Here is a 10,355-nt window from a genome sequence, read left to right on the forward strand (position 1 = left end):
AACATAAGAAATGGGAGCAGGAGTAGGCTATTTAGCCCCTCGAGCCTGCCCCACCATTCAATAAGATCATGGCTGATCTGAAAGTGGATCAGTTCCACTTACCCCCCTGCTCCCCATAACCCTTAATTCCCTTATTGATCAGAAATCTATCTACCTGTGACTTAAACATACTCAACAAGGTAGCCTCCACCGCTTCAATGGGCAGAGAATTCCAGAGATTCACTATCCTCTGAGAGAAGTTCCTCCTCAACTCTGTTCTAAACTAACTCCTCCTTATTTTGAGGCTGTGTCCTCTAGTTCTTGTTTCCTTTCTAAGGGGAAAGAATCTCTCTGCCTCTATCCTATCTAGCCCCTTCATTACCTGATATGCCTCTATAAGATCATCCCTCAGCCTTCTAAACTCCAACGAGTACAGGCCCAATCTACTCAATCTCTCCTCATAAGCTAACCCCCTCATATCCGGTATCAGCCTGGTGAACCTTCTCTGTACTCCCTCCAAGGCTAATATATCCTTTTGCAAATAAGGGGACCAAAATTGCACACAGTACTCTAGTTGCGGCCTCACCAGTACCCTGTACAGTTGCAGCAGGACCTCCCTGCTTTTATACTCCATCCCCATTGTGATAAAGGCCAACATTCCATTTGCCTTCTTGATCACCTGCTGCACCTGCAGACTGAGTTTTTGCAATTCATGCACAAGGACCCCCAGGTCCCTCTGCACAGTAGCATGTTATAATTTTTCACTATTTAAATATTGGTCCATTTTACTATTATTCCTTTCCAAGTGGATAACCCCTCACTTGCCAACGTTATACTCCATCTGCCAGATCCTCGCCCACTCAATCAGCCTATCCAAATCTCTCTGAAGACTTTCTGCATCCTCCACGCAATTCACTTTCCCACTCATCTTTGTGTCATCAGCAAACTTTGTTATCCTACACTCGGTCCCCTCCTCCAGATCGTCTATGTATATGGTAAATCGTTGAGTCCCCAGCACCGATCCCCGCGGCACGCCACTAGTCACCAACTGCCAACCAGAAAAGCACCCATTTATTCCAACTCTCTGCTTCCTGTTAGATAGCCAATCTTCAATCCGTGCTAACACTTTACCCCCAAGTCCTTGTACCCTAATCTTCTGCAACAACCTTTTGTGAGGCACCTTATTGAACGCCTTCTGGAAATCTAAAAACACGACATCCTCCGGTTCCCCTCTGTCAACCTCACTCATTACATCTTCATAAAAATCCAGTAATATTTACGGGTACAGGTTCATAGCCCCTTGAAAGTGGAGTCACTGGTGGATGGAGTGGTGATGAAGGCATGCCGCATGCTTGTTTTCATCGGTCAGAACATTGAATACAGGAGTTGGGACATCTTTTAGAAGTTGTACGAGACATTGGTAAGGCCACACTTAAAATACTGTGTACAATTCTTGTCACCCTATTATAGAAAGGATATTATTAAACTAGAAAGAATGCAGAAAAGATTTACGAGGATGTTACCAGGACTTGATAGTATGAGCTATAAGGAAAGGCTGGATAGAACATAGAACATAGAACATTGCAGCGCAGAACAGGCCCGTCGGCCCACGATGTTGTGCCGACCAATTAAGAAAAAGCAATGACCCTCTAACCTAAACCAATCCCTTTCCATCCATAAACCTATCCACGGACCTCTTAAATGCCCCCAAACTAGGCGCATCTACAACTGCAGCAGGCAGGGCATTCCATTCCCCCACCACCCTCTGGGTAAAGAACCTACCTCTGACATCCGTCCTATAACTACCACCCCTTAATTTAAAGCTATGTCCCCTCGTGCTAGCTTTCTCCATCCGAGGAAAAAGGCTAACACTGTCCACCCTATCTAAACCTCTAATCATCTTATATGTTTCAATAAGGTCTCCTCTTAGCCGCCTTCTTTCCAACGAAAACAACCCCAAATCCCTCAGTCTCTCCTCATAGGACCTTCCCTCCATACCAGGCAACATCCTGGTAAACCTCCTCTGCACCCTCTCCAATGCCTCCACATCCTTCCTATAATGTGGGGACCAGAACTGTACACAATACTCCAAGTGCGGCCGCACCAGAGTTTTGTGCAGTTGCAACATGACGTTGCGGCTCCTAAATTCAATCCCCCTACCAATAAACGCCAAGACACCGTATGCCTTCCATGATCTTATTGAATGGCGGGGCAGGCTCGAAGGGCTAGTTGGCCTACTCCTGCTCCTATTTCTTATGTTCTTATGTTCTTATGTTCTAACAACCTTATCGACTTGATTTCCAACTTTCAGGGATCTATGCACATATACACCTAGATCCCTCTGTTCGTCAACACTATCCAGAATCCTACCATTAGCCCTATACTCTACACAACTGTTATTCCTGCCAAAGTGAATTACCTCACACTTTTCCGCATTAAACTCCATCTGCCATCTCTCAGCCCAGCTCTGCAACTTGTCCAAGTCTCTCTGTAAACTATGACACCCCTCTTCACTATCTACCACTCCTCCGACTTTGGTGTCATCAGCAAATTTACTAATCCATCCTTCTATACCCTCATCCAGATCATTTATAAAAATTACAAACAGCAGTGGCCCCAAAACAGATCCCTGAGGCAGACCACTTGTAACCGAACTCCATGACGAATACTTTCCATCAACCACCACCCTCTGTCTTCTATCAGCTAGCCAATTCCTGATCCAATTAACTAAATCACCCTCAATCCCATACATCTGCATTTTCTGCAGAAGCCTTCCATGGTGAACCTTATCAAACGCCTTACTAAAGTCCATATATACCACGTTAACTGCCTTACCCCCATCCACCTCTTTGGTCACTTTTTCAAAAAACTCAATAAGGTTCGTAAGGCACGACTTACCCTTCACAAAACCGTGCTGACTATCTCCAATCAATTCATTACTCTCCAAATAACTATAAATCCTATCCCTAATAATTTTTTCTAATACTTTGCCCACAACATAAGTAAGAGTCACCGGTCTATAATTCCCGGGGAAGTCTCTATTCCCCTTCTTAAACAATGGGACAACATTCGCTATCCTCCAGTCTTCTGGCACTATACCTGTGACCAATGACGACCTGAAGATCAGAGCCAGAGGCTCTGCAATCGCCTCTCTTGCCTCCCAGAGAATCCTAGGGTAAATCCCGTCCAACCCAGGGGACTTATCTATTTTCAAACCCTCAAGAATATCTAGCACATCCTCCTTATCTACTGCAATACTATCCAGTTTACAACCCTGTAACCCAGTGTTCCCCACAACTACATTTACGTCTCCCTGCGTGAATACCAAAGAGAAATATTTGTTCAACCTGTCCAACCTCTTCCGGTTCCACACATAACTTCCCACTGCTGTCTCTGACTGGCCCTAATCAATCTTCTATTCTTAACATATCTAAAGAAAGCCTTAGGATTCTCCTTAATCCTATCAGCCAAAGTCTTCTCGTGTCCTCTTTTAGCTCTTCTGAACTCCCTCCTTAACTCCCTCCTGGCTAATCTATAGCTTTCCAGTGCACTACCTGAGCCCTCAAGCCTCATCCTGACATAAGCCTCCTTTTTCCTTTTAACCAGCGAATCAACTTTTTTAGTGCTTTTTTAGTCCCTTGCTCGACCATTTCCTCCTTGCCCGACAGGGACGTACTTATCAAGGACTCGCAGTAGCTGCTCCTTGAATAAACTCCACATTTCGGATGTTCCAAGCCCCTGTAGTTTCCTAGTCCAACCTATGCTCCCTAATTCTCTCCTAATAGCCTCATAATTACCCTTACCCCAGCTATAACTACTGCCCCAAGGCTCATGCCTTTCCCTTTCCATCACTAAGGTGAACATAACCGAATTGTGGTCACTATCACCAAAATGTTCACCAACTTCCAAGTCTAACACCTGGTCTGGCTCATTTCCCAGCACCAAATCCAATATAGCCTCACCTCTAGTTGGCCTATCTACATACTGAGTCAAAAAACCTTCCTGCACACTTTGTGTAAAAACTGACCCCTCTAACGAGCTAGAGCTATAGCTATTCCAATCAATATTAGTAAAGTTAAAGTCTCCCATAACAATTACCCTATTACTTTCACTCCTGTCCAGGATCGTCTCTGCAATCCTTTCCTCTACCTCCGTAGAACTTTTAGGAGGTCTATAAAAGACTCCCAACAGGGTGACATCTCCTCGCCTATTTCTAATCTCAGCCCATACTACCTCAACAGACAAGTCCTCATCAAACTTCTTTTCTGTCACTGTGATACAGTCCTTGACTAATAATGCTACTCCTCCCCCTCTTCTACCTCCTTCTCTACTCCGACTGAAGCATTTGAACCCCGGAACCTGCAACAACCATTCCTGTCCCTGCTCTATCCATGTCTCTGAAATGGCCACAACATCAAAGTTCCAGGTACTGATCCATGCTGCAAGTTCATCCACCTTATTGCGAATACTCCTCGCATTAAAGTATACGCATTTCAAACCATGCTCCACTCTACCCCCACGATGCCGCGCTTTGCAGTCCTCATCTATGACCCCCTCAATTTCATCCCTGCTACTCAGGATCCCACCCCCCCTCTGAATCAGTTTAAACCCCCTTACATAGCCTTTGCAAATTTTCCCCCCAAGATATTGGTCCCCCTCTGATTCAGGTGTAGACCATCACTCTTGTAGAGGTCCCACCTTCCCCAGAATGAGTCCCAATTGTTCAAGAACCTGAACCCCTCCCTCCTGCACCATCCCCTCAGCCACGAGTTCAAACTTTCCCTCTCTCTGTTCTTCTCTAAACTATCCCGTGGCACAGGTAAGAGTCCCGAGATAACCACTCTGTTTGATTTGGCCCTAAGTTTCCACCCCAACTCCATAAATTTCTGTTTAATAGAAATGGGATAGACTGGGATTTTTTTTCTGGAGTGTAGAAGGCTGAGAGGTGATCTTATTGTGGTGTATAGAACAATGAAGGGCATAGATCATAGATCAGTCAATATCTTTTTCCAAAGGTAGGAAAGTCTAAAACTAGAGGTCGTAGGTTTAAGGTGCAAGGGGAGAGATAGAAAAGGATCCAGAAGGGCAATTTTTTCACACAGAGGGTGGTGAGTGTTTGGAACAAGCTGCCAGAGGGTGTAGTAGAGTCAGGTACAATTTTGCTTTTTAAAAAGCGTTTAGGCAGTTACATGGGTAAGATGGTATAGAGAGATATGGACCAAATGTGGGCAATTGGGGCTAGTTTAGGGGTTTAAAAAAAGGGCGGCACGGACAAGTGTCGCCAAAGAGCCTGTTTCCATGCCGTAAACCTCTATAACTCTATGACTTAGTGCACCCATATTTGAAAGCAATTGATTTTTGCAGAAACCCTGTAATCAGGCACAAGGTGTTACAGCACCTCTGTAAATCTATGTAGCTTACCACAATGATAGGTTCCAAATACGCGTTGAATTGTAGCAATCGCCCAATGGAACCTGCCAGAATTAACCTGTAAATAGTTGATAATCCTAATTTCTCACCCCACAAATCTTGTTAATTCCAATTAAAGGAATTATCTAAATGACATGCTAGAAATGTACTTGTGATGGGTGGAGGGGGGTGATGGTGGTTACAGTCAATACTGGTATGAAACCGTTCTACTGTCACATGAATAGACATTCACCGTAACACTGTAACTCAGTCCCGGACATTCGTCAGGCAGGACACTGTATGCCAGAGGGCGAGAGCGTCTGTCAGGGGCAGAGTTTATAAACTCGTCTGCTAACTAATCATTCCTGAAAACAACTACAAATCATCCCCGCCAGACGAAGTGTTATGGCGAAGAGTTATTGCGAAGTGGGGGCGGGCGCAGAGAGAGAGTCAATTGTAATTTTAATCAACTTATTGCAGATGCTACTGTGTTAATTACAATGTTATTAGCAATTTAAAACAGCTTAGAAAAATTCGTTCAAGTTTAATCACGAGAAAAAACAAATACAATCTTTTCAAAATAGTGTTTTGCAACTTGTTCTTTTGAAATAGTAATGTTTGTTCGGAGAAACGAAAACATCGGCGTGAAAACTCTTTTCAGAATCGGCTAATCTCTTCGCAGTCTGGTGATTGTTCTGTACCGGTAGATATAAAACCTATTAAAATCTTTAAACCCGAGAAAGGGAAATCGTCAACTTGTTCCTTTAGATAATCATTACACTTACCGCACATAGTATTTTGTATGTTTTTACTTCCCTCTTTTCCTTTGTTGAAGTTGCCTCTTCAAAATTCATCATTTGATCCTGTGATGAACTCATTTTTGAGAATAATCCTGAGCCAGACGTGCAAATTCTCAAAACTTGCTGAAAAGTAGCTGATGTAAAGTCTTCACACGCGCGTTCTCTTTCATACCGATTCTTTACGCACGCATGTAGTTCTCAAATGACTTTATATGGTGCGGAGGTTGAGATTATTATCTTTAAGGTCTTCTCATTTAGCAATAAATTATTACACATCGTAATAAATTATTACATATAGCAATAAACTAAAGTTTTTTTTTTGAAAGCGAAGGCAAATAAACTGTTGAGGCGTAATTATTGAAGAATTACAGAATGAAATTGGGTATTTACTATTTAAAATAGCAGCTGTATTAAAAATAGTATCAATAACTGTCACCTGGGCAAAATATCAGTCTGATTTCTTGATTCATTTTCAATTGCAGGGGCACCACACATTTTCAAATCTTTCTTCGTGATATCAGTTTGGGAGGTGCTCCATTATGGCTAGCTGATACAATGATTAAATATGTGCATGTCAGCAACCTGTATTATCACTTCATCACATACCAATAGTTACAAAGTTTGTTTCAGTTGATGAGGTTGGCTCCTTGCTCCCAGAGAATACTGGAAGGGCATTTCAAAGGAATTGAAAATTAGCAACCTTGGAGTAGAACCAGATTTAACCAAATTGGAAAATTATTTCCTTTCTTAAAAATGGCTATTTTGCATTTCTGAAATCATTATATATTTTCTTTTACTCTTTCGTAGAACATGTGCGTTGCTGGTTTGGCCAGCATGTATTGCTCATTTCTAATTGCCCTTGAGAAGGTGGTGGTGATCTGCTTCTTGAACCTGCACTCCATCTGGTGTAAGTACTTCCACTGTGCTGTTAGCAAGGATGTTCCGTACATCAACAGGTGCACATGCAAAAATATTTAATGAAGTGAATGTACAATTAGAGGTGCTTTTTTAATGAAATCAATGTAGATTCACACATATTTTGTATGTGTGCACATTCTTGTAGTTTATAGGGTCACTGAACATTCTCACTGCATAATGCTTAAATGGAAATAAAAGTGGAGAGAAGCTGCTGATTCACTTTTGCCTATTTCAACTATCATCTAAAGTCAAAATTACCCCCAGTGTATCTCAAATATGTCATGTCATTGTACATAGGAGCAAGGAGCAGGAGTAAGCCATTCAGCCCCATGAGAACATAAGAACATAAGAAATAGGAGCAGGAGTAGGCTATCTAGCCCGTCGAGCCTGCCCCACCATTCAATAAGATCATGGCTGATCTGTCGTGGCTCAGTTCCACTTTCCCGCCCTCTCCCCATAATCCTTAATCCCCTTGCCTATCAAAAACCTATCCACCCACGTCTTAAATATATTTAGCGAGGCAGCCTCCACCACTTCAACGGGCAGAAAATTCCAGAGATTCACCACCCTTTGAGTGAAGAAGTTCCTCCTCAACTCCGTTCTAAACTGCCCCCCCTTATCTTGCCAGTGTAAAAAAGACTCATTTATGCCTACTCTCTGCTCCGTTAGCCAGCTAATCTTTTATCCATGCCAATATTTTTAACCCCTATGCCATAAGCTTTTATTTTCTGCAATAAACTTTGATGTGGTACTTTATTGAATGCCTTTTGAAATTGAAGTACAACACATTCACCAGTTCCTCTTTATTCTAACCACGTGACTCCTTTAAAGAACTCCAATACGTTGATGAAACATAGGCCACGATTCTCCCAAAAGAGTTGAATTGGCGGGAAAACTTCAAGATCCCAACTGTTTTCTCAGTTCAGCTTCTCAATCGACTCTGCAGAGGTCACAATCGGGAATCTCATTAAAAACTCAGAGGGCAGGGCCTATTCGCGTCAGAGACTGAAATCGGTGGGATGAGCAGGAACTCGTGCATGTGCGCACATCACTGGGAGATTGCTGAAAAGCATCCAGATCACTGCCATCTTATCACAGACATCGCTAGCCTCATTGCTTGCTCGCACAACCCTCCTACACACATCCCTGGTCTCAATGCTGGCCTGCACAACACCCTCACGCACAGACATCGCTGGCCTCATCGCTTGCTCGCACAACAGCCCCCCACACACACACAGACATCACTGGCCTTATTGCTGGCCTACACAACTCTCCCAACACACATTGCTGGCCTCATGCTGGCTCGCACAATCCCCTCACACAGACATTGCTGGCTTCTTTGCTGCCCACCCACATCTCCCCCCCCCAATACACAGAGATGGCTGCTTGTTCATCTCATGCCCCCATGGATCTGGATAACGTGGGAACGCAATCCCTCCATCCCTTGAACATATTGTCCTCACTGCTGCCCTGCAGAGAACCAGCATTGTGCTGACATGCACAACCCCAGCTTGTGATCATTCCCTCTCTTGAATGGGAGCTTTGAGGATTGCACCCCCTATGGACACAGCAGCTAATCAATTAGGAGCCCTCAGTATTGCAACCCCCCCCCCCCCCACCCCGCCCCAACCCCGGACACAGCAGCCTTTTGAATGGCAGCCAATCAGTACCCCGAGGGATGAATGACACTCAGTTGAATGCAGCCTTCAAAATCTCTCACAAGGACTTGTTGCCAATGGGCCCTTGACTGGCCACACTCACTGCACCCTCACTCCCCGAATAAGCCAGAGTTGTACATAAGCTGCAGGAATGGATTCACAACCAGTCACACCACAAAGATGGCTCACAGAAACCTGCTTCCAGATTTTCAGAGGCCAATCAGAAGGACCTGCTAGATGCCATGGAGGAGAGGCGTGATTGTCTGTACCCTGGCCAGGGCTCCAACCCAAGGGGCGCATTTGCCACGGCATTGTGGAAGGAGGTGGCAAAAGCCTGACACCACGTGCTGGCAGGCAGTGTCACAAAAAAAATGTACGACCAAGGTTTGCAGCAAGGATGAGTGAGCGTCCCACTGAGAACTCCATACATGCTTGGCATGGATCTCCAACACTGCTTAGACACCTGAAGGGTATGTAACAAGTGACCTTTCCCCCAGGAACAGAATCTAACGCCTTCCCCTCACCCCTCAACGAGCACCCTTCAGTGGTGACCACTTTCTCTGAAACTGTCAGCACAATGCCCAGGACACAGGCACGCATTGCGCACCATGCACTGCAATATATTAATGCGGGCTATCCACCTTATGTTGCCACAGGAAAAGAACATCCACAATGCATAGGAAATGACACAGACTGGTGGTGGTGTGCCTGACCTGTGGCAACTGACCAGCATGGAGGAGCATGCCATGGAGCTGGCAGGGGGTGATGCGCCATCCCGAATGGTCACCAACAGCCAGGTCGGTGCCAGCATGCAAGTGAGCGGAAGGGATCCCTCAACCTAGGTCTGTCTCGAAGTAATTGTGATGCTGCAATAATATTTTACCCCCTTCCCCCTCATGTGTGTTCTTTTTACAGCACTGAATCCAGAGGAACCCAGCCCTTCGGGTGTTGCTGCTGCCCCCTGCTGCTCTGGAGCAAACTGCCCGTGACCCCCTGGATGATACCTTGGAGGGAGACACTGAGGAATCCTCCAATGGCAGCACCACTTAAATGTCACTGTCATGTACCACACAACCCACCAACAAAGTTAGTGTTGAGGCTTCTGGGTCACGAACTGGTGAGCACATCACAGCGCTGATACATATCGGGTGGAGGTGGGCACATCTGAGGGCTCGGGCATACGGAGGTCAGCCTGAGGCCAGGATTAAGCTGTCCTCAAACCAGCTGCTGCCTCCGGGCTTGTTTCTCCCAGGCCAATGGAGATGCATCAGGAAACCTGGGGAGTTGTGGAAGGGCTATCAGCAACTATGCTGCGACTGCAAGGCTGTTTAAGGAGAGTCAAACAGTGCGTTGCAGGAGGTGGGACTGACTGAGGCTAACATTGCATGGATGGTGACCACCGTGGAAAGTCTGGCTAAGGGTCTGTCCTAACGAGTGACAGGGTCCAAGCCATCCTGGAGACACTATGGGCCTTGGGTGAGTGTGTTTCCAGCATCCAGAGGTACAGTGTTCGATGGCCATGAGTATCGGGGGCATGTGGGAGACACTGCTGGCCATGGCCGGGATTCTCGCTGACATTCTGGAGACACAA

At 45.3% G+C, this 10,355-nt stretch overlaps 1 protein-coding gene across 1 annotated transcript in view; it reads right to left on the reverse strand.

Moving 5' to 3' along the window:
- Nucleotides 1-6,631, reverse strand: part of LOC145344995 (ectonucleotide pyrophosphatase/phosphodiesterase family member 3) — a 101,645-nt gene extending 95,014 nt beyond the window's left edge. The window contains exon 1 of the mRNA XM_080192434.1: nt 6,174-6,631. Coding sequence (XP_080048560.1) covers nt 6,174-6,266 — 93 coding nt within the window. The 5' untranslated portion in view covers nt 6,267-6,631. The remainder of the gene's footprint in view (nt 1-6,173) is intronic.
- Nucleotides 6,632-10,355: the final 3,724 nt, after the last annotated feature.

Source organism: Carcharhinus amblyrhynchos, chromosome 7 (assembly GCF_965287045.1).
Source record: "Carcharhinus amblyrhynchos chromosome 7, sCarAmb.v2.hapA, whole genome shotgun sequence".
NCBI lineage: Eukaryota > Metazoa > Chordata > Chondrichthyes > Carcharhiniformes > Carcharhinidae > Carcharhinus > Carcharhinus amblyrhynchos.